Here is a 26,930-nt window from a genome sequence, read left to right as displayed (position 1 = left end):
ACCTGATCTGCCACAAACTGGCATCCAGCAGATAGGAGGAAAACCTAGTGGGATGACATCTATGGTCAAAAACATGCCACCACTGACTACTGTTCTTCCTTTTTATGATAGGAGGAAGATATTTGGGTGTACATAAGTGCTGCATCCAGCTATAATTAACAACAGATCTGCCAGGAGCCCACATCCAGCAGGAAGAGAGACCAAAAATCTGATTCAAAGCCTGGAGGCATCGAGTATTCTCCATCAAGTCTGTGGTAGGAGGAGAAATGCCAGCCAGAAATGCAACAACTTACTTAACTGGACCATTTCTAACCAATATCAGGCTCATTGAGTACCACAACTGATAACTTACATCAGAGAAATGCTTCAATGAAAACCTAGCAGTACCTGAAATTGTACATCGGGTCTGTAGTAGAAAGTGTGATAAGGCATCAATACCTGTAGAATGCTAACACCCTACTCTCAGCTGAGTGGTATGATGCATTACACAGGAAGACAAGTCTCCATGATTTATCACCCCAGTAGCTAGGAACTGGTAAGTGGCAAGGACTCCCACACTTCACCAGACAGTGCAACAGGTGTCAATGGTACCCTATTTGGAAAAATCAGAGCTACCAAGTTGGCAGAGTCAATCAATCAATATCTGGCAGCATCTGGAATTGTACAACAGGTCCACAGTATAAAGTCTTAGAGACATGGAGCAGAGCTGAGCAGTAATCCCTATCAGCTATACTCATGTGTCCATGAGTGTACAGTCTGAGATGAAAGTATTCATGAGGCAAAAGACTACTAGTGTGAACTACTAGTGGTCCTTTGGAACACTCCATCTCTACAGTGAACATAACTTAATCCTGCAATATAAATGTTTTGCATACATGAAAATTGATTGAAGGCACACAAACAACACCAAGCAGCATTTGGAATTGTACATCAGGTCTGCAATAGGAAGAGTTACAATGTAATTAATATCAAGCATGATCACAGGATAAACAATGCAGATTTAAAAAGATAAATATATAAAAAGTATAACTTGTCAGACACTATTATCATAAAGTGGGATCCATATACGCTAGCAAAAAGGCCCCCTCTAGATGAAGAAATATACTAAAATCTGTAGTATGAAGAAAACATTGACAAATTTACGAGCAAAATCAAGCAAGTGATAAATGAATGCAAAAGTGAAGAAGGCACTGACAACTGAGGTTGTGTTGTGCTCCTATTTGTGGAGAGCTTATGTATAATTATTTAAATATAGATATGCAGGTGAGAGGTGGAAAGCTAGTGGCAAGCGAGGAAAATACACAAAGATAGAGCTTTTTGTGAGAGGGGATAAAACACTGTATTGGAAATTACAGTGATGTGTGTATTGTAAATGTTATCATCATCTGCCTTTCTTCCCTCCTTGACAGTGGTTCAATAAATATACAATGTATTCTGTTTTTTTCTATCAAAAATGTCAATACTGTGTCATCTTCTTAACACTTACCAATTTAATAAACACTCATGCATAAAGCTGGGACTAAACAAGAATTCAGGTTATTTTTTCTATGTTGTACATTTCCAAAGATCACAATATGATAACATAATCCCAAACCTGCACACACTTTATACTTGTGTACATGCTGTGACTATATAAAATCAATGACTCAACTACAGAGGCATCTTCCATAGAAATCACTTAAGTGTGACATTAACTGATGAAGGGAGTAAATGTACCATAAATATTATGACATTCTGCTGTATCCTTAAGAAATTAATGCTACAGCTACAGTTCCAATATCAACAGAAACACTAGAAATTATAAAGATTTAGTGATTTTTTTGGTTTCCTCTAATATTATAAAATTTTCATTGAGTAACAACAACAAAAAAGTTACATCGTTATACTACTCAGTTTCTTCCATCTACAATAACTGAAAAAAAAAGGTTAACAGATGTGTTTTTAACATTAACAACAAAACAATTATTAATAGTACAGCAACAATAAAACATGGATGGTTCCTACAACACAGTAACAATGAAGACACTAGTTACAAAGCAGTAACAATTAACCAATATTTTAACTATAAAGCATTAGCAATAAAACAAACAAGTTACTTGACAAATACATTGAAATGAAACATTATTTACACATAGACTATACAATAATGATCTGATGCAATAAGTACAATATAGCAAAACTTAGTTAATACATATGTTACTATACCCTATATTGTATTAAGACATTTGTTGCAATACAAAAACAAAGAACAGATTTCAGTAATAACATATTCATAAACCCACAAAGTAGTTGCTCTAAAGTACATTTGAACCAAGGTACTAGTTAAAACACACTAAGAATAAACTAAGGCACTTGTTTTTAATACAACAACACTGAAATAAGAAACTAGTTACTATATTATTTCCATATTCTATAGATACTAGTTATAACATAGCAAGTATAAAGTAAGACACTTGTTCTTAACACAATAACACTAAAACAAGATAATAGTTACAACAGAGCATCACTTAATAAACTTAGTGATTTACAGTGCAAATTGCAAGAAACCAAACCAAACTAATCAACAAATGAATGTACAACACTGTGTAATAAAGCACCAAAAAAGGAATCAAAACACTGAAACCAGAGATCGGTTACAGCTCAACAGCACTGATTCACAATGTTATTTACAAAATTAACAATAGATCAAGACAATACATTTAGTTACAACACAATAAAAATATCTTGGGCCATGCACTTATTTTAACCTTAAAAAACAAAACAAAAATGTTTACAATAACAAATCATAGAAGAGACCTATATTTTGTTAAGATTTAAATGAATAATAATGAAAGAGAATCATAACAGAAAAGTAACCATACATTTGAAAAAGTTAATGATTTACATTAAGCTTGGGAACACATTCAAACTTTACCTCAGACTTAATCACTGGTTAAGAATTAGGAATTGTAGCACATATGTCACATGATAGGACCCTATTTCAATTTTGATTGTGAGAATAAAAAAATGTATGAGATTATGGGCTTTTTAAGCTGTAGGATACTTCAATTAGCAAATACATATACTTTAAATGTAACTCCACAATAATTTTTATAGTAAATATTCAGGCTAATTTAAGAGCTTTAAAATTTCTTATAAATAAATACATAGTGTGAAATTAGCTTAGGGGTACAAATTACAAAATTTATAATTTTTCTAAATTATTACTGAAAATTATAGATACTAAATGCTGTATGTTCTTATATGATAGGCCTTAAAATAAAATAATTAATGCAAAAAAATCTTCCCATTCAATTAAAATTTTTCATGAACTATAATATATATCATGAAAAACATGTAACATATAAAGAACAGAAAACAAAACAAACTACACACCTCACCAAAGGCTCCCCGGCCAATCACCTTAATGATTTCAAAATCATCTTTTGTTAGGCAAAGATTCTTTATCTTCTGTACTACTGGCTTGGCTATACATAAAAAATATATTACTGTGAGATAAAATAACAAGTTTGTTAAGTTATGCATTTAAAATGGAGAAAAAACTTAGTAAGTATTTACTTTCCATCTTAAGTCTATGGTAAAATATATAAAAAGTTCAACCTCCCTTTGTTTAACATTACAGGTCATTAAGTTCACTGGATACAATATTTTTATTTCTAATATTTATTACACAGATAAACAGCAAATATTAATCTAAACTGTATACAAAAAAAACATCTAACTTTGCACATGTGAATCATTACTTTCTCTCATGTCTCATCATGTCATTCTATTCTTACACATATGCATAGATAAACTTATAACTTGCTCTCTACAGTTATAAAGTAGGGTTAAAGAAGAAACATCAAAATAATACATTAATAAAAACAGTATAGTGTGGAAAAAAATCATAATGATAGGCTTTAAAACTGTTCAGTATACTGGTGAATAAGTAAAAAGAAACAAACATTTATTTGTTCCAAATGTTTCAAGACAACTTACACAAGGGATATATGTACTAGTCATCTCTAACTTGAACTGGAAGACTAAACTAGCCCACACACTCACAACCAACTCAGTGGGCTTATATTTAATAATGGGATTTCAGAGTAATCCTCACAAAATATAAGGTTACCAAAGTCCCAAAGGATGGTGCTCTTTTTTTTTTTTTTTTTTAATACAGCAATGTGATGCAAAAATAGAACCTCAGCTTCACATTCAATACACTAACAGTTAGGGTATGCCCAGCTCGAAATAAAGTATTTTGATGAAAAATAAAACAACTTTTAACATATACACACTCCAAAACACAAAGTGTTTTTTACAAATACGCAATACCTTGCTCTCATAATAACTGGATCTACAATTTTATGTTTTAACTGTCCTTGTTTGAAGAATAGAAATAACTCAAACCACAACCAAAACTTCACTCTTTCAACAGAGTTGAGATAAAAGAAGACATTACACATTCAGCATTTCAGGTGCACTTTGGATAAACCACATACATCATGGAACTTTTAGACAGCTTCAACATTTGGTTCTTGGTTATTTCAAAACAAGATACACCAATATTATGACTGATCTTAAACTCACACCAATAGTACTAAATAAGCACTGTCAAATGCTCAAACTGACTGTTAGATACTGATTCTTATACCAACAGTACATCACTCTATTCAAAATATATTAGTTAACACAAACATTCAAGCACTGTGACAAAAGTTAGTGCTAACATCAGCACTATGACACTGGTAAAAAATCGCTGCTAACACATTTACATGATATCAATACTATCACACAAGTTATAACTCTGGACATCTGCATATCATTTCTCACATCAACACTATTAACCACTCTAAGAATATGCTCAAAATAAAAACCGTGAAACACTAACAACCCTGTCACTTATTATTAATTTAATCAATACTAGAAAACTAACACCAGTCATAAATATGAACTCAAACATTCTTAAGCCTGCACAAGATGGGCAAAAATAATGCAGTTCATTATAAAGATAAAATGTGTGTTTTCCATGAATTATCATTCAAGAGTCAGAATTGTTAACCAGAGTTTTATTACACACATTTAAACATATGAAGTGCACAGTAAGTCAGCTACAGTACCTATCAAGGTCTTCTAACTTGTATTGTAAGTAATTATAGCCAAATAAAATACATCAAACCTCACATGTTTTCATTATATACATGGCTTGGCAAATTGCCAATTTTATCTTATGTTCAATGTATATAAAACAAAATTCTTTAGTTCCTTAAACTATTTTATAGAATAGTCAATAAAAACTGAAGTGCGAGTAATATCCTATAGTATAAAACACTTTACACTTTCAAGTAACAGCAGAATTAACAGGTCAAGAAATATGATATAACAGTTCAGTTTGATAGTTTTAGTTAACATTCAACTCCATCAACTATAGATACCAAAATATTACTTAAAATCTGTACTTAGAACTAAATCTCCCACGTGACTAAGCTTTGAGAGATATTGCTGGTATTACATCCAAAAATATATCAATAGTGAAGGTACCCAACTGATGAGAAGATTCACTGTCACCTTAATCTTTAAAATTACACATTAAAAGTATATTTAATCAGCTATATACATAACCAGGTTGTTTTTCAGTTTCATTCTGATCAGAAGTTAATATTAGTCATGAATACACATAATCTAAACTTGTTCAATTCTCAACATTTCATGTATGTTGTAGATAGTTCCTCAAGAAGCCCCAAGGTGAAATATTCAGCATTAAACAAATTTTTACGTCGATAAAGTATTAGTTCATTCTATTCTAACAAAATATCCATGTTTTGCTATAGAATTCTAAGGTCCTCTCATTATTCACAGGAGCCTCAATGTAACAATCAAGCATCACCACCATCTGAATTACTTCAATAGCTGCCTCAGTGCACTAATTCTTAAAGTGATTTGTCTATGGCCATTCTTTGTAAAAGCAAGTAGTTTTAATTTGAATTCTTTTCATTCTCTGAATTCTCCAGTATTCTCTGGTTCATATTTGTTTCATGTTCCTTGTTGCTGTTTCCCAAACTTAATTCAACTTCTGTTTTGTAATTTGCAGATTTATATTTTACTTCAAATGTTTGTGTTGAAAACAGAGTATCTGGCAGAAAGCCTCCACATGTTGTTCATTCATTAATTGAGAATTCACAAAATAATCTGTCTACAATACCTTCAGGAAACAAAATTATGGGGCTTAAGGACTATAAAGCAAAAACTGTTTAACATTTTTTGAGTCAAATCTAAAAAAAATAATACCTAGGGACACCATCAGAATCCTGTCAGTACAGGTGAAAAGTTTCAGGTCCCTAGATTCTTTCTCTTGAAGCTATAGCAATCACATACACACAGACAGACAGGCTCTTTTTATTATTATAGATACTAAACATGTCAAGTAAGAGACTCTAATTAGCATTCTATATAAAATCAAATGAAGTTTACAGGTAGATATAGAGCAGTAACAAAATCACAACAGAGAACACAGAAAATGCAGAAGCTATTGGGTTGAGGAATAATTCGTGAGCGTTTTTTCAAGTTATACAAATGTATTCATAAATGAAACGCTTTTGCAAAATATTTCATGTCATTTGGTAGATAATTTTTTGCTCTAATAGATAGTGTGTTTGACTTTCATATGTCTTTAATTTTGCTTTCATTTTCAGCTCATTAAATGGACTGCCAAGTGGACAAAATCGAGCATTTTCGACACCATCTGCTTTTTGCATTTAATTTCTTGCAATTTCGTTTAAAACAATGCATACTATATACCTAGGTATTACATGAAATAAAGTATCATAATAAATGTTTTGGGTGTAATGTGTTCATGCATTGAAGTATTGTATAGTCTTGCATGTAATGCTTGAATGAAATTAATTAAAAACGCTCACGAATTATTCCTCAACCTAATACATGGATTTTAAACTACATAATATACAAGAATAAAAATGTTCAAATTACACCAATTAAAAAAAAACGTTGATAATATAAATCACACAGCATGACAAAATTCCAAAGATATGAACATGGTTAAACGTTAAAGAGTTGTAAAAAAAAATATATATTGGACCATAACGTTTTCATAGAGCTTTTAGTGAATTGTGTTCAACTCGCAAAATATTGAGAATTATTAATAAAATCTAATAGCCCATAAAAGCGCGCACTGTTGTAATGCTGATACTGTAATGTTCAAAATGTCATGACTGATATTATAATGAAGTCCATCAGTAATGCCAAAATCCAAATGCAGCGTTTCTTACAAATGCACACACACACACACACACAAAGGGAGAAAAAAAAGACAAACATTGAAAGTTCTTAGGGCAGTCAAATTGTGAAGGGAAATCGCCTGGCACTTAATTTGTTACAGTTCCATTAACTGTTAAATATACGTCACAAAGGGAATAGCTATCTCGCTTGTCGGTAGTTAGTGATAAATCGAATAGAATGACTAGCTGTTTCAACTGATGACTCAACTGACGCATTAAACGAAATTAATGAACAACAACAATATGTTATTCCCAAACAGACATTGATTTAACAGAACTACTTTATTATACAAAGCCTAGCTATGAAACTAAATAAAATCCAAACAAAACTATTTTTTTCTTCCCAATGTCTGATGCGGCAGTAAATTTCAGCTGGTAAACAGCACTGGGAAAGATACATTTCTACTAACAATATAAAACCCCTAATGTACAAAAGGAACGGTAAACGTTAAATTTCTTGATTGTTGTTAAATGTAAAACTGTACCTTCTACAGATTTCAAAACTCGATTTTTACTGATAATACCACAGATTTACAGCTGAGCCACTGTAGGACAGGCACAGTAAAACTGTAAAGCAAAAGGAGCTATATATCAGGCGAACAGAAACTGTAATGGCTTTTCCATACGAGTCCCAAAACTCAAGCGCTTTCGAATAATTCACTATTCTTCTTGAAAATCATTACAACTTTCATATGCGATCCTATTTGCTAACTTCTTAGTCAAAACGCAAACAGAAACATATTGCTGTTTATATCTCAGGGCGGCTGATATGAGTGTTAACACTTTTACTTATAAAGCAGAGAACGTTACGACCTTCTTATGTCTTTTTTTTTTTTAACCTGAAGATGACCTACGAAGGTTGAAACGTTGTTCTATGCTTTATCAGTAAAAGTGTTAATCACATACCAGCCGTCCTGAGATATATTTTAATTTTAAATGGGCTTCTCTTCATCACGAAACACTGCTAGTTAAATTTTTATGTATTCGCAGAGAATTGATTTGGTTTATGAATTTCGCGCAAGCTACACGAGGACTATCTGCGCTAGTCGTCCCTAAATTAGCAGTGTAATACTAGAGGAAAGGCAGATAGTCATTACCATCCACCGCCAACTCTTGGGCTACTCTTTTACAAACGAATAGTGGAATTAGCATGTTTGGTGTGACTGGGATTTGAACTTGCAACCCTCGGATTACGAGTCGAGTGTCTTAACCACCTGGCCATTCGCAGGGAAACACGTTATTCATCTATTATTTCTTCCTCTTTCCTTCTTATTCTGTCAAACAACAAAGAGATGCGAATTTAAACTCCATAAAAATTGTTTTGGCTTTAATAACGGATTGTCCATTATTCAGCTATGCAGATTCAGAAAATAGTACTTTTTTTTTTTCCCCTATCACATAAGGATTTGTTTACAGATCGGGAAGATAAAAATCTCATAACAAGATCAAATTATAATTTCGTTTACCAAAGCAAAAACTTTTTAAAATTATGTTTGTTAAAAAAAATACAAACTAAAGAAAAGAGTACTGATGTCAAACTAATGTCTCTTCATTCTGATTTGTTTGAGCGCGAAATCTACGTCTTTTTGTTTCAGAACTACGTGTTGTGGTCTTTCTTTTACGCTTTGTGTCTGAAAGTATCTCATTTCATAGCTGATGTTCCACATTCCCTAATACCTGTTCTCAGTTTCCCTGATGTCTTTATCAAACGTTTCCCTTTGTTCTTTGCCGACGCACCAAGATTTTCCGGCAAGTGGTCAGTATGTGAATGTAAGAAATAAACTTTCCAACTCGTACTACAACTCAACACTTTAAATTTATAAAACATGTTATTGACAATATTTTCATGTAGAATTCACTACCACCAAAACTAACTTTATGTTCAACGACCGAAACTTCTTTCAAATAAATGGCTTAAGTATGGAAAACCCGTGTCACAATTCTTGCAAACATTTTCATGACAGACTGAATTTCAAGTGATCAGTTCAACCTTACACCCACCACTATACTGGTACAGATATGTTGTCGATACAATTTCTGGATTCCCATCTACAGAACACACACTTAGTTTTCTCAGCCACATTAATCCCATACACGTCAACATTAAGTTTACCTGCGAACACGATAAAACTAACCAAAAGACATTTCTCAACCTCGAAATCACAAGAACCGATACACAATTCAAAACGGAAATCCACAGAAAAGTCATCCATACTGAACTATACATTATCTGGGATTCAGCGTAAGAAACAAAACAAAAACTCAACGTATTAAAAAAAATAAATACAGCCATAAAACTGTTCCCACCCGATAAAATTCAATGATGAAATCAACCAAATAAAACAATACTTCATCAATAATTTCCTTCAAAAACTACTGGAAAAAAAAATTAGAGAAACACACCTATACCAACAACAGAGCCAACAACAAACAGACAATAATAAATTCAATGAAACAACTTACTATAAATCCTTGCACTGTTGCATGCAATATATTCCCATATCATCGATATAATTACCAAAGTTTGGAAAAAACTTAGCAAAACACAACATTCAAGCAAAACACCAAATTCATTCAAAATCCAGGTACAAAACTAAAAATTACATTTATAAATACAATGTAACAACAGCCTCTATTACTATATCGGAGAAACAAGCCCAAAAATAGAAATCAGATTCAAAGAACGAAAATCACCTTCGCACATACTCAGTAGGGAAACAAATACAAACAAACGGAAAATCAAAGACGTCCTACTTATACAAGAACTTAAACAAAAGTTGAAGCAAAATAAATGAACACCATTATATCTCTATTAATCAATAACTTAAAATCTAGCTGCAGCGCCCCCTATACTTTCGTACCCATTCACATACTTGTCCCAAAGACGTTCAAATTAACAGTTTCAAACTGTGTTTGTTTACCTGAATATGACCTAAAAAGGTCGAAACATTGTTATGTACTTTATTTTAATTAAAGTACTAATACCCATACCAGTCGTCTTCAGAATACATTTTCACTTCAAGTGGGTTTCTCATCATCATGAATAAATAGTAATTGTCTTTTGCTCAATTTTTCAGCAAGAAAATCACAATTTAAAGTGTTCACGAACTTTTTATGTGAATGCCAACCAACTTGCACGGAATTTGATACACAGTTACCCTTTTGCAGGGTTCCAAGCAATGATAAAGAGGGTTTACCATTTTTCTGGTATCAAAATTGCCCATGTTGAAATTACGCGGTAGAGGCATGTTACATTCACCTATGAATTTTGGCCTCTTTAATTACCATTATTTTTATTTTCTTTCAAAACAAACTATTGTAGTCCAAGTTCTCGGTCCCAGTGTTATTAATGTCTGAATCTAGTTGTTATGTTCATATTACTCGAGTGGAAAGACTATTTTCATCGTAATAGCTATTCCCATACAACCATGTCCACTAGCAAGTCCTTGTAGCGAGCGAGCTCACTAAACCATAAACTTCATTCAGTTTACAACTGTGTGACTCAAACAAAACAAACCAATCAAGAACACCACATAAGTCTGTTCCCAGACGGTAAAACATGACGGTACACTAAAAAGTGCTTGCGGTAGTTTATATGTTATCAAAATAACAAGCGCCACAAAACTAGCCCTCAAATTTAGAAGCTAAATTAAAAAACAAACAAACAGAGAAATATAAAAACATTCCGTATGGCATAATCAGACCAAAAAAGTAAACCAAACAACAGCAACAGTAATTTTTGTTTAATTTTAATTTTACTATTATTATATACGAATCCAAAACGAAGATAGACGGATGAACATGTGAATAGACTACATTGGAGATCAGATAGCTGGACTGTTGGATGACCAACTTTTCCCAATCAATATATCTTAGTACAAATAAGCTCACAACTGAAAAAACAGAATCCGTTGTTGAATTTCGTGCATTGCTTCTCGAAGGTTACTTACTTTTAAAATGCGAAACTACTGAAAATGCAGCTAATTCTTGAGCCACCCCTTCACAACGAATAGTTGAATTGACCATCACATAATAACGTCACCACGTCCAAAGGAAGCAAACATGTTTGGCGACAGGCTTCGATTCCCGCAATCTAAACATTCCAAGTCCAGCGCCCAAACCACCAGGCCAAGTCAAGCCTCCTTGAAGGATTGGAAACTTAAAGAGGTCCACATATACACAAACTACTATCACCTCGCTGCATGAACAAAACTTTTGTCTTACAAAATCTATATGTTTTAGTTTTCGGATAATTTGTAGACTTACTGTTTCATTATCATATCAGCAATACAGTTTTTGTCACCATGTAAATGTGAAGTTAATGCTAATGAAGTTATGTAGCCTACGCGGATTAAGTTGCATTTATTTGTATTTTTTTAATATAAATTTGCTGATTTAGTATATCTTAAACATACGAAATAACAATATCTTGTTCCTCCATACACCAAAAAAATCTTTATTCAACCTGAAAATGTATTTTTTGTTTCGGACTTTCTCACAAAGACTACACACAGGCTATCTGTGTTAACAGTTCCTAATTTTTAACTGGTAGAGTAGAGGGAAGGCAGCTAGTTAATATATTTGCAGCTGGTGCCTGCGTTTGGGCAGCTATAATCGAAAAGTGGGACATGAAATTTCATTCTTATAACACACCGACGGCCCAAAGGTGTGGGGGGGACACGATCATGCGGCTACGGTAAGCAGATCCAGAGACTCTCGATTCACAGTTCGGTTGGCTGACTACCAGGCCACGTCCAACCTCAACCAAAAAGAAAAAAAACTGTCGAAAGCCCAGTGTAAGTTAATACATTATTAAATTCGGTGACACGGTCTATTGTATCGTATCCTGTTCTGTGCACTAACCGTAACCAATAGGCGTAAACTGGAACCTTTTCTGCGTTTCCTCCTTTTCAAGTGCGCCTTCAGCGTAAACGTTTTTAATCACCGCCGAACTCTTGTTTTCAGTTACATTTATTGAACTGAATTTTATGCGTTTGTTTTTATCAGTATCCCATTCTATAGGCTAAAGCGGAGAGGGTAAACATGAAAAAACATTGTCAGTCGGAGCAAAAATACCAGCATGTTGTGTTTCAATATTACTAAGTAATGGGTACCAACTTTGCCTAAAATTTATCGGTTTTTCATTACCTTTTTTTTTTTTTTGTCTATTTGTTTTTAATAATTTTAAATGTAGATCAAGTTAAATATTTTAATACGTTTCTCGGGAATCAAGGGGTGTCTACTACAATTTATTGAATATTAAAAGTTCAATCCAGAAACTCCCAAAGAGAATGTTTCAAGTATCTTTTGGAGTGCAGTTTTCGTTTGTTAATTGATAAATTTTAAGAGTAATAAACTCTCCACACTAAATAGTTCTACGGTCTACCTACTGGGAGTAATTATATATATATATCAATAAACGAACATTCTCAGTATCATTAGATAAGTAACTGCCAACCTGTTATGCCTCTGATATCAAATTTTAATGTTTAGCTTTCAATTGAGATACGAACGATTTCACCTGCGGAGGTCGAAGCATCACGATAGTCAGGAGTAGGATGAGAAGACAGGAACACTTTGAAAGCAGCTACAGAGATAATATTGTACTCGGGTTGCTGCACCATAGCACTAAGATGGTTCTGAATACCACTGCGTGTCACTTGGAGACTTCCGTCTTCCGTGCGTTTTGTTCTTGTTCGTTTAGCTCATGACAGATGTCAGTCACTTTACCACTTCAAACAACTTTTCGCAGTCCCAACGTTAAAAGAGTGCGGGAAATAATGCCTTCTTTTTAACTAATAAAAAATGTTCAAAACATTTCAGTTCAAATTAAGAAAACCGAGTTGAGAAGGGTTTTCTTTCTTTTTTTAACTCAAAAAACGTCCTCCACTGACTCGTCATGAGCCTGTTAAAATACACACACACACTGCCTTTACGGACAAAATGCGCAGTAAGTCTATGAATAATAATAAAGTACCGTACAAATGCTCAGAATAATCATTTTTTTCAAGTATGTGTGGCAAACGAAAACAAGATGTATTAGAAACACACCTGATTAAAATTTTAAACATAGGATCGTTATTTAACATAGATCACCTCTGACCACTGGCCATTTAATTCTCAGACGTTTACTCATTTGATCACTGGTGGTTTTAGTTTGTCGATAGCGCATAACCACTTTATTGAATATATAGTGGTTTACGTACGAAGTTATAAAGTGTAATCTTTACTCTTGTCTAAACATGATGCAACACCAGCTAATTTTTTTTTTTTTTTTTTTTTAGTATACGTATGAGACGTTACTTTTTAGACGTCTGGTACAGTTCGAAATAACAGCATTGAAATATCCCAACTTGTAAACTCGTCAAATATCTTCCCTGATGGTGAAACCACACGTGCTTTCCTAGTGGTGACATCAAGGCAGACAAGCACTGACATATGCTAAGTATTAAAAGATACATCATCAAAACTGGTATTTCTATACATTACGCTCAATGTGAACATAGTGTTGGTTCAGTATTTCTCATCCTACTGCTTTAACTAAGAGCTGTAATAAATTAGAAATACGCTAAAGTGATGCACAGACACCTCTGACACTGATTGGTTTGGTTTGTTTTGAATATCACGCGAAGCTACTCAAGGGCTATTTGCGCTAGGCGTCCCTAATTTAGCAGTGTAAGACTAGAAAGAAGGCAGCTAGTTATTACCACTCACATCCAACTCTTGGGCTACTCCTTTACCAACGAATAGTGGGATTGGCCGTCGAATTATAACGCCCACGGCTGAAAAGGCAAACATGTTTGGTGAGACAGGGATTCGAACCCGCAACCCTCAGTTTACGAGTCGAGTGCCCTAACCACCTGGCCGATCTGTGACATTGGATAGTTTTTAAAGTCGTCGGAGGAAGGCTTCCTGATGCCAAATATTATCTGTGGTACAAGTTTTGTTCCCTTTTTATTTTAGAAATGAATTAAAGTCCTTTTGTTAATATAATATTAACGTTCACTGATAATTCACAATAACATATGCACGCAGGAAATCACAGAAAATGTTTAAAATAATACTTTCGAAACTAATTGTAATAATATTTGTAAAACGATAAAACGCTTCACTATGATATGCATTACTGACGAACACGCTAACGCACGTTCTCATTACGGTGACTGGTGTCATCTGTTCGCAATAGAAGTATTTCAACTTCGCGACTTCTGATCACCGTGAAACTCTCAGGGGTTATTTAGTATGTCCCAAGGAGATCGCAAAACTCTTACTTCATTTATTTTCATGTGTTCGGTGTTTATTTAAGTTTTCTTTATGCTAATATTTAATGTAATAAAAAAAAGCATATATATATATATATATATATATATATATATTCAGTGAAAATATAATTTCAGAATAACAGAATATACTGTAAAAAACAGTGAATCTTGGAAACGCATAACTTATTTTTTGAAACTAATTTTCATAAACTTTTCAAAGCTAAAGAAAATGACATTTAATACCGTGGGTAGCACGTGTATTCTTGTATATGTAAACCAACAAGATGAACACTAATCACGCTCACATATTAACCTATGAATAACGTGAACCAAAAAACACTAAATAATTAATCTGCATTAAAAATAGTAAACAAGTACCAGTGAAAATAAAGGAGTTTCTTTAATATGTTTCACAAATACATCCAGATCCAAACTGGCCAATTTTAATATTTATCGTTTATAAATGCGTGTTTACTGCTTTATGTTGCCGGGATAAATAATATTTTGCTCTCACCTTCTCAATTTTAGCTGCTGTAAAATTTTAAACTTCTAATTAAGACACTGATTTTATAACAAACGTGCATTATTAAAGCAAACGGCTAAAATAATATTTAATCTAGTGAAAGGAGAAAAGCTCACACAATTTAAAGGTTTTTTTTGTTTTTGGTATAAATATCGCTTTATTTAAGGTTTCATCGGTAGGGCTAAAAGAAGTAAAATAGCTTATTTAATTCGACTTTTGGCGCCATCGCGGTTTAGCTCTCCAATGTACAAAGGCCTTTTAGACCGATAAAGACGCAAAGAAAAACATTGACTCAAATAAACAACGTATTAATTCTTATAACAGCAACACCGATGACAAAGACTACTTACTGATGCAATGCTGTGAGAAATACATTAGAGTATTATTATTTATCGGCACGCGAAAACATTTACCGTTTTCTATGCTGTTTACAAAACACGCCTTTACCATTGTAAGATTAGACAATATATATCGTTGATATATTACAAACAAAAGATCTGTTACAAGTTTATATGAACATTGCCTTAGGTCAACTTCACAACAATATTTGAATCCACAAGTCATGTACTTAGCGATTTGATCTGAAACATAAGACTTTGTGATTCACGTGTTAGTCACGTGCAGTGTATTACATAACAACTGTTTTTCTAGAATAGTAACAATGTTGGCTTTGTAACAACTCCATGTACAATCTAAAATGTACAAGTGAAGTTCTTCGTGACGATTTCTATTATAAATATTGCTTAAGTACTTGTAATCAACACATACATCGAATCTTGAGGTTCATGTGCAACTTCGCAATTTAAACTATCCTGTATACACAATTTAATGTTGCATAATTAACACATATCACTATTATTTGTAAACTAACAGTCTGGCCAAGATGGATATTTGTTGATTTATTAAATGTACCGTATTTATAATCTACCCTTCGTTTTATTAATTTTCCTCGTAGCTTTATAGAGAACAATTTATATTTATAAATCGACAGACAATTAATAATAAACGTTTAAACTACATGTTCGTTTCCTACATGTACATTTGTAAATTTATCGTGCACATATCAAAAACTGAGATGTTTTAGAAAAACGTGGAAAATGTGGTAAATCTGTATAAACCACATAATAAACCACCAAATATACTTCCCAGCAAACTTATTAGTTTACAAATAGTAGTGACATTTATTATCTGAAAAGTAGATTTATGATTTTCCTTGTTAACAGATGTAAGATTTGTTTGGAATCAAGCACATAGCTATCTGCACTCTGCCATCGAAACCGGTTTCTACCGTTGTAAGTCCTAGATGTAAGAACAACAAAGTGTGCAATACACACACATACTTGAAACTATCGGTATTTTATGAAACTCCAAAATAACAGAATTGAGGGGGAAAATTTTTACGTTTCCGAAAAACTTCATTTATTAACGACCAAATTGTCGTCGTTAGTTCATTTTTTCCTTAATTTTGTAAACTATATAACAATGTCATGCTGAAATCAGTTTAACAAGAGAACAAGAAACCCATTTGACCAATTGCTAATGTTTGGTGTCAGTTAATTCATTACAAGTTATCTATTATCACTGTCTTGGAAAATACAGTTGGAAGGTAATACAAACGTTAAAATACGAGTGGCATGCGAAGTACAGTCTTACGATACGCTTTGGATTGGTCCTCTGTCAAGCACTCAATATTCATATTGAGGGATGAATGTTCATCTGTTTCACCCATAAAAGTCTTTATTATTACTGTTTTCAATCAGTAACATTTGCATCTTAGAGTGATTGAAACATGGACCGGTTCCGTTTGTAGCAGCTGTAGTCAAACCTGAACCGGCCATCTGGCAGCTTTACAAATTGCCAGGAGCCGCTGTCCTCAATAGTCTTCATATATATATATATATATAAAAGCAAACAATCAAATACGGGACACTTTCATATGGTTCGTATCTTGTGTTCATTTCGATTCACTAAGTAGCAAAGACTTAAAAAAACTCGTTACTTTACAAATTCACGTAATATAATAAATGGAGAGCGAACCGAATAACCTTAGACAAGCGTATATACACGTTTATACCGAGTCCTCCCTAATCCTGGACTAACCATGGGATAGGTAGGGTGTTGGGTTAGGTTACCACATAACAAGAACCCGTGTAGGGATAACAAGACACTAAATCCGTAACTAATTACCATACAATCACAAATCCACAAATATATATATAGATAATGGTTAGCGTGTAGGGCTCAGGCTCGTGTTACTCTGTTCGCGCCACCGCAAAAGAACAAACAACGCCTCGCACCTTCAGGTGAATTATAAAAGTGACGGTCAAATCCACTATTCGAATAGACTAGCCCACGAGCTGGCAATAAGTGGTAGCCTATCTTCAAAATTACAGATGGTTTGAGCAAGTACCCCTCGAGTAACTGAGGGAAATTCCACAAATGTCCACGATGAAATATTTTGATTGTCCTAACACATAAGCGATCCTGTAATAATAACAAGAAAATATTCACAAGAATTAAACTAACTGCAAGAGACTGACTTACTGCGCGATGTTCGTCTGTTATTAAGCACAAATCAACACACAGGACTATCTGTACACTGCCCATTACGGGTACTGAAACTCAGTTTCTAGCAATATAAGTTAACAGACATACGCTGTGCCATACGATGCTGTATTTTGTTTGACCTGACTGGCATTGTTAAGAGTTCTGTAACAAACCTGCTTATCGAAATAATGGAAGACTGAAAAGATATTCATTAGTGAATTAAAGAACTTGAAAATACAAGAGGGAATCCTCAATAGCCACGACTGGTCAAGAGACGGAGCTATGTGCTAAAGATTTGTATCAGACAAAAAAAAACACTAAGTCACTCTATGAGTTGCTATCCCGTGACTACAAAAAAATGTCACGCACAAAGGCTGTGCAAAAGTTTGTTTTTGGAGGCCAGCAAGTGAATATATCGATAATTAACCATTTCATAATCAAATGTTTATACACCAAAAACAGTTGCAAAGGAGGCGAAAAGGATTGTATGCAAAAGCATGCAAGCGATTGCACAGAAGAATAAAATGTAAATAATTACATTCCTCTGGAAGAATAGGCTCAGAATCACTCTTAACTTTGTTCTCTACAAATTAATATGCAAACACTGTTGCTGTGAACATGCTTTGTAGCTATTATAAAGTAAAACCTATACATTGGATAGGTGAAATGAAGAACAAATGGTACTGACCCAATGTTCAGTTCTTTGCATTATAAAGCCACACAATAAGAGGATATAATGAATAAACTTAACATTCTAAATAACACACGTTGATCAAAATGCAGACAGAACTGAGCCCCCTTTGAATTTGGATTTCGAGATTAAAAAATTTCGAAACACCAAGTTTATGTATCATAACAGTCGAAACTATTCGACAGCTATTGATAAGCCTCTTGCACATGAGATGAAGGATACTGCAATGTTCTTAGTGTAAATTAGCACAAGTCAGGGTATTACTTCAAAAGGTCAGTACTCTGTTACCATCTAGTACATAACAAAACATCCGTAAAAAGCTTCTTAAGCTAGTATCTTGTCCAACTTCAGCTGGAATAGACTTGTTTCACTGCTTCTGCAGGGTTCTCAAGTCCTGCAACACTTTCATACACTGGAAATTACTCTGGTAGAGTAGTACACATTCACGAAAAATAAGAAGGCTTCACTGTGTGGCTTTCAATACAGTGATTACGCGGTCCAAAATCACGTTCGTTGCTATAAGCACTCACTAAATTTAGTATTGGAAACTGATGCAAAGGCTGTATTTTCACATGCAATTTTCAATACTAAATTTAGTACCTGCTCATAGCACCAAATAGTCCTCGATTTTGAGTGTCCTAACATTTCCCATATACTCGTTTGTTGCGACACTCAAAATCGAATACTATTATTTGCGTACAGCACTGTATTCATTAAAAAATAAAGAAATAAAGAAATTCTGATTTATACGTTGACCTTTTATCACATAAGAATTAAAGACAACCATTGGACTAAACCTTATTTACACGTAAGGACGAGTACTTACACAAAATCGCTACTTAATTTCGTAACAGTTATTATACTCGTAGTTCAAATTTACGTGAGCACATTCGAATGGGCTTCATCATTGACAAAATATTCTAAACTAACAGAATAATATTAAAAACTTCATCAAACGATGGCTTAAACGTAGGATGATCTCAAAACCTTTGACAGATATTTTGTAGAGTGAGCAAAAGATAAGTTGTAACAACCAGAAGACCTTGAACTTGAAATGTAGGCCACTCCACCTGAAAATAGGGTACAAAAGAAGAAAATCATGGCAGGCAAGTCCGCTCATGATGAAAAATATCTGATACTATTACAGCCTATAGGATTCAAGTACACAAATTAACCGTCGATAGCAGGCGTCGCTTTTCTCTCTATCCTGATTGTGCTTGTCTGGACCCAACAAACATTTTTCACATAACAAAGCATGATTCATGGTTTCAGACACCATCACTGGAAGGTTTAAACAGATGCTTGCTCAAGTTTGATGAAAAAGCCGCAGAAGAAAATTCGCAGTGTAGATAAATCAGGGTAGTTTTGCATTGGAAGAAGAATATGTGGTCAGAGCGACACAAAACAACAGCTAGTATAAGGAGTGTGATAAGGGCATAAAAATACAGCTGATGAATATGCTATGCTTAACATGTAAGAATCAAACCATTTGTTGCTATCATATCCTGTGGTGATACAGTTCTTTGGCTAATGCCTATAACATGTCCAATCTGTCCCGCCAGTTTTACTGACTGTTTTTCATATTTCTCCGTACAAACTGCCAATGAGAAAAGTTGCACCAACGTCAAGTTGATAAAGAACCAACCGAGAAGTACTTGGAGTCGTACATAGTAATAACAACAGAAAACGTTTTTCGTGCTTTTTGTTGTTGTTTATGAGCCTTCGTTTGGAGGGATTAACCAACCGAGATGCAGAAAGTAGTAAACGTCTGTGCAATCTGGCCATTCCGTGAAGTATTTCACCAGTATTTTTTAATTACGTGGCTTGTTGATTATAGAGATGTTTGGTTTAGTTTGTTTTGAATTTCGCGCAAAGCTACACGAGAGCTATCTGTGCCAGCCGTCCCTAATTTAGCGGTGTAAGACAAGAGGGAAGGCAGCTAGTCATCACCACCCACCGCCAACTCTTGGGCTACTCTTTTACCAACAAATAGTGGGACTGACCGTAACATTATAACGCCCCTACAGCTGAAAGGGTGAACATGTTTGGTGTGACAGGGATTCGAACCAGCGACCCTCAGATTACGAGTCGAGTGCCTTGACCACCTAGCCATTATAGAGATGTACTTGACTTGACAGCCAGTACAGGGGCATACATGCAAGGAGACTGATTTAGATTTATTGAGTTCAGTAATCTCAATAACAAAGCAGGGCTTATTTAAAGTCTAATAATTTGTTTCAGTAATTTGTAGAAACTCGTGCTCCAGGATAAAATAATTTTGTGATAAAAAAACTCATAAAAATCAATTTTGTTGTGAATAAGATCAAATGTTAAAACTGAGTCCCTCTAGCCACATTATACACATGTTTAAGTACAATGTTTTTACTCTAACGTTTACTATTTTTGAGCAAGCCCGAGCCAACGACAGCATCGAACAACAAAATAAATTCAAATAACTCAAGCTAAATACATAAAATGAAATAAATGAACGAACTTATTGTGACTGTACTCGAAGCATATCTGTGTACGTCTCCTGTAGTCTATATTTACAAACAAAAATTTATGTAGAAAAAAAACTGGTTTTTGTTCACTCTTTGCAACTGCTACTTGACAAAAGTAATTTTTATAAAAAAAATCTGAACTTTCATAAGCAGTTTATGATTAAAGCTTGTTCATATTAAAACTAAAGCATATGCAGCAAGCAAACACAAAAAGGTAATACTGTGCCCATTGTAGAAGTAACATTACTGCTTAAACAAAAATGATTTAAGCTCATTTGATTGGTTTAGTTCATAAGTATTCTTTATTTCTACAACATAATTCTGTCCTAATGAGTATAGACGCCATAACCTTCAATGTGAGTTGGTCGGAATGAACTGAAACTTCAAAACCAGTTTTTAGTCTCAGCCCGTTACTAAGAATAATCAACGCATAGGTGGTGGAAAAGCCTTTTATTACAAAATAATAATAATCGTGAGTGAGATGAAGTTTTTAAAGAAAAGAAACTTTCTCAAACTGGGATGTTCAGGAACATTAGTATCTCTCCTTCGTCCAGCTTCCCGATACAGTTGTTTGTTAGATTTGCTGAATATTTAAATTTATTTAGAAACACTGATAAGATGTTGCCCTCTGGCGAATTTGAAATCTTGAGATTGAAAAAATGTCCTGAGGCAAGAGAAGATCGAAGCCAATGATGTCATTGGAAAAAAAGAGAATAAGCAAGGCGACAACATTCAACGAATGACATGATGAGAAACTTCCTGTGATCAGAATCACTGGATGGCTTGGATATGTAAATCCAATACAAATATTGGAATCATCAGATCAGAGTAACGTAAAATTTGTTGCGGGGGGGGGGGCACGGGAATACTTCTAGAAACCCCACTTTCACAAGACAGGCGCAGTTCACGGTGCTAGCAGAAAATAAACCAAAAAAAATGTATCCCAAGACTCACGCTGTCAAAGTTGAGCTTGAGTTAGTGGTGTCGCTGGATGGACGTATTCCCGGACTTTAGCTGTAAAATACGAGACAAAATGTGGTACGGAATCAAACCACAGTTCCATTAAGTAGCATCCCGAAAATTTCTGACTGTATTGATGTCAAAAAAACTACGAACAAGCAAGTCTGTGAAGGTGCTATGTAGTATATTCCAGATCCATGCGAGCAACAAGAAGCGCCAGAAGACTCATAATAATTTTGTGCAATAAAGTAATTCAAGTTCCAAAACACAGCAAGAGGACGCTTCATTTAGAATTACTCAAGCCTCCTTGTCCATAAATTGTTTGCATATGATGATTATGTCTATATCAAGAATGGGAACAAAATTCACTGGTTAATCGGATGACTGTTGTGAACACAGCTGGATATATTTTTAGCATCTTGAGGCTCTTCCTTGATGATGCAAGAACAATGACGCCTCCGCACTGAGAAGTATGATGTCATCAAACGTTGAACAAAGGAATTATTTCAACAGGAAGGTTTATTTGTTAATCAGGATTTCTGCTAGAACATAGACATTCTTTCATGATATGATTGAACTCTCAGAATACATCTTGGAAATTATAAAATAGGTGGTAAGAATAGACCATGTAATAAGCGATCTGTCATACTCGCTACTATGTCTTGCATATTTCAGTAAGTACGAAAAACGGTCAAACTACAAGGATTTTCGACATTTTACGACATATATCTACCATTGTTCACCAGTTCGAGAAAAGTAAAAAAAAAAAAAAGGTTTCAAATCATATTAAAAATTGCACAAGAACTCATTGTACCCGTCATAAATTTAAACACTGTGAAAATTCATACTAAAAAATGTTAATAAAGTGTATGATTTAACAGTGTAAATATTTCATGATGAAAAATGTTTATGAAGTACACGAGGGCCTATTCCTTTAATACTGCGAAACAGAAGTATCGTTAAGGTGGAAACCTGTAATTATAGTTTAATGAACAGTATGTTCGTTACATATAAAAGTTGAACATTTTAACGCAGAGGTAAATTTATGTAAGAGTCCCATCCTCTTGCCACCGCCTATTATTAAATTTCATAGTGACCCGGTTATATACATACATATATATATATACGGATCCCAGTCGTATAGAAACTTCATGTTGATATTCATATATTGAGAGGGGCCACCATAATAGCCACGTGACACACGATCTGTATCCACTACCCTGTTAAAACGCGGGAATGAGGACATGCTACAACTCACAGAGATTGGAGTAGATGTAAAAATCACGTTCAGGAACACATTGATGACCTTATGGTAGATCATGTAATATCGTTCACGGACAACTTGTTGTTCAGCGGGTATTTAAAACACTCCATAGATACTACAAAAACCTTTCTGGTTGCTGAGAACTGGGAATTAGACCAGGCTTCGGTTATTTAGTGTCCTTTACTTCATCTAAAATCCAAACACACACTGTTCCTGAACTTCAAGACTTGCTAAGAACTAGGTAAGGGTCAGAGCACTCTTCTTTTAATAACAGGGAAGCTTAGCTTATACCGGCATCAAACATCATGCACTCACACGTATAGTTTGAAGCAGGTCTGAACCAATTATACTAGACAATTTCGAATAACTCAGTATGATAAAAGCTTGGTTTCATCCGTGTCTCGCGGGATTTTTTTTTTTTTACCGAATCAATATCGAGTAAATAGGACAAGAACTTTGAATGGTCTTGTCAGCGTCCAATGAAACATACAAGGTTAATAATAAGCAAGCCGAATGTTTACTTTACAGCAAATAACCATAAATTATTACAAAGCAATGCACTTTATTTGATCCCTGAAATGTTCAACAATTATTCTGTAGTTTATATGACGTAAATATTTACGGTTTGTCTATTACACGACCCCTGTAATAGATTACACTAATACCATTGTGCCCTATTTACGATGTTATACTGGTTAGTAATTTCGTAACTGACACCATTAATCAGGGGATCTATGTTTGCCTTGTCATTTTCAGATCCAACAGCTACTTGCATGCTAAGCACAATTAAGGGATCTAGAATGCAAACCGCGTGGAATAAATTAATATTATTTCTCTTCTCCCCTGGTGGCGTGTGTGTGTATGAAATACTTTTCTCCTTCCTTATCGTACTATCAGTTATGTGCTTAAGTATGAATTTAATTTACCATTCAGCTTCAATAATAATCCAATAAGACGCGATTAATGTGTTTATTTGTTTGTTTTGAATTTCGCGCAAAGCTACTCAAGGGCTATCTGTGCTAGCCATCCCTAATTTAGCAGTGTAAGACTAGAGGAAAGGCAGTTAGTCATCACCACCCACCGTCAACTCTTGGGCTACTCTTTTACCAACAAATAGTGGGACTGACCGTAACATTATAACGCCCCCACAGCTGAAAGGGTGAACATGTTTGGTGTGACAGGGATTCAAACCCGCGACCCTCAGATTACGAGTCGAGTGCCTTGACCACCTGGCCATGCCGGGCCATCACGATAAAATAGATACGAATAGTAATTCCTTTGTGAATAATTAAGAAAGCTCAATGTAAAATTCCCACCTTGTAGATTGTAAGATATTTATTATTTCTTCCTTCTACTACAAACTAATTGTCGTCAAAACTTAGTAAAACATTTTCCATTTTTTTATAGTTTCTTCACAATGGAATAAAACCCAGAAGCCAAGGTTCACATATTCATTTTTCTCCTATCGGATAACGTTACTGTAGTTCAGATCTTTTATACAAAGGAAGGTTACTAATCAGCAGCACCCACCCACGGCATACACTCGTGCAACTGTTATCTTACCAAACACTGGGATTTTACCGTTACTCTTATAACGAAACCATGGCCTCAACGTGAGGGACGTGTTTTGTGGCTGTGGAACAAGATCACAAACCTTATGATTAATAGTGCGGATATGCTGGTCGCCCAGCCTCGCATGGTCCCGGATAACGATACCAAACAGACACCGACGATTTAGGTCGAAAACAAAGTTACTTGGATATCAATAGGTACAGTACGTTTCGTATCTACAATGTCATGAATAATCATTAGGCCGACAATAATGCCTACACACACATGCCATTAAGAAAATATTGATCCCACTATCAACAACACAACCGATAAGTAAAATATTTACCCTGTATGTTAAGTGTCAAAAGGTACCTCAAAAATAACAGGCGAAACCTAAACTTCACCCCTTCACATTACCACGTGTGTGTTTTTAAATATAATTAGCTGTTATTTTCAAATATGCATTCACCACGCATACTCAGATGCCACCACGTGTTACTCTTCTACCCTACAAAAAATACCAAGTTGTTACAATTTTTTACTAATCGAAATGTATTAAAGCTGTTGCGTCAGAATTATCTGGTTACTATTCTATATCAATCTGATTTACTAAACTTCATATCCATCAAACATATAGTGAGATGATAACAAATCACTGTCATATCATAATTTGCAGGCTGTTTTACATCCATGAGATCTCGAGTTAAGACCAGGTATTAATGATTTAATTCTATCAGACATATAGATGACAACTGTTCACTGTCGTATGTTTATCATCATTTGCAGACTATTCTACAACCATGAGATATCTTGGGTTAAGATCAGTTATTAATGATTGAATTCCATCAAACATATACTAGATGAAAACTGTTCACTGTCGTATGTTTATCACCAGTTGTTTACTGTTCTACTTGTGTCCAACCAACAGAAATAAGATCAGCTGTTTACTGTTTTACATTAGCCAAACCTATTAGACATTAGTTGTTTACTATTCTACATCCACCAGTGTTAAAGAGATAATACTGTCTACTCCAAGTTATTCTATTATCTAAGTTAATACTGTTCGACAGACACGGAAGATGCTTCTATGACTTGCTCCTGCTCCACGTTTCTACATCCATCAAATATTTTCAACTAAATTGCTACGTATATACTAATCTGCACCCATCACATCTAGTGAATTAACACCCACTGTTCAATGTACTACAGGCATTAAATTTGTTATCAATTGTTTAATATTATACATCCTTCAACCCTGATAAGATAACAGTAGCTCTCCACTGTCATGCACCAACCTATCAGTTGTTTACCGTTTATATCCATTACGTTTTATTGTAGTATCAGTTGTTTACTGTCCTACATAGATCAGATCTGTTATTATTAGTTTACCTTTATAAATCCATCTTACTGTGTTATCAGTTTTATGTACATTAAAATCTACAGTGCCATCTAAATTTATCTAAGTTACTGAATTAATGTCATTTACTTACTGTTTCAAGTCATTACAAAGCCCCATCGAATCATGTTAATAATAGTTCTGTTGTTTTTTCTTACATCAATAATCCATGCGCATCCATTCAAAACTAATTCTCCACTGTGTGTGTTGTACGTCCAATAACATGCATACTGGAATTGGACTCTCCTAAAACTACTGTATACACAGAGATAGACGTAAAAAATAATGACTACAAAAACCACTAATTTGTTTAAGAGAAAACAAATCATTTAAAGCTTCAGAGGTATAGTTTTTATATATAAAAGTAAAAAAACCAAGGCTGGCGATAATGTAGATATTATTTACTCAAATTAAAACTATTATTATTTGTTATTAAGATTAGATCTAAAACATCGCTTTTAATACAACTTATCTTTTAAAGTAATTATTATACGAATTTGTGTAATAAAATGTTACAATATGTGTATTAACTGTTTTAGTTCGTCACTTTATAGACAACATATATAAATGATTGTATATAGTAGAAAGCATTGAGTATCTCCACCTTACAGCCATTTAATGTTCACCTGTTAATTACTGGTTACTAATTTCTGATTTACGCTACACTTAAGTTTTTTAAAGGTACACCATATTTTTGTAAGAAAGCTAACTTCAAGAGGTAATAATAACCTCGTTTACATTAAAATTCTGATATTGTTTTAGATTATGTCAGATATAGAAGAAACAAGTCGACTTTTCACTATCCCTACGACCTTTACAGAACCTTATTCAGTATTTTACTAAAGGTTTGGGTGCAACATACTAAGCCGTTTTTGTTGTAGGTTGGCAAGAAAATCTATATAAATAATCAGTGTGTGTGTTCCTAATACGTTTCCACATTTCATGATCAATAAGCACC

At 34.1% G+C, this 26,930-nt stretch overlaps 1 protein-coding gene across 1 annotated transcript in view; it reads right to left on the bottom strand.

Moving 5' to 3' along the window:
* LOC143226756 (serine/threonine-protein kinase MRCK alpha-like) overlaps positions 1 to 26,930 on the bottom strand; it is a 125,030-nt gene that overhangs the window by 67,966 nt on the left and 30,134 nt on the right. The window contains 1 exon segment of the mRNA XM_076458136.1: positions 3,376 to 3,467. Within this exon segment, the coding sequence (XP_076314251.1) occupies positions 3,376 to 3,467 (92 nt within the window).

This window comes from Tachypleus tridentatus, chromosome 1 (assembly GCF_004210375.1).
Source record: "Tachypleus tridentatus isolate NWPU-2018 chromosome 1, ASM421037v1, whole genome shotgun sequence".
Classification (NCBI taxonomy): domain Eukaryota; kingdom Metazoa; phylum Arthropoda; class Merostomata; order Xiphosura; family Limulidae; genus Tachypleus; species Tachypleus tridentatus.
This window is presented reverse-complemented; position numbering and strand designations above follow the sequence as displayed.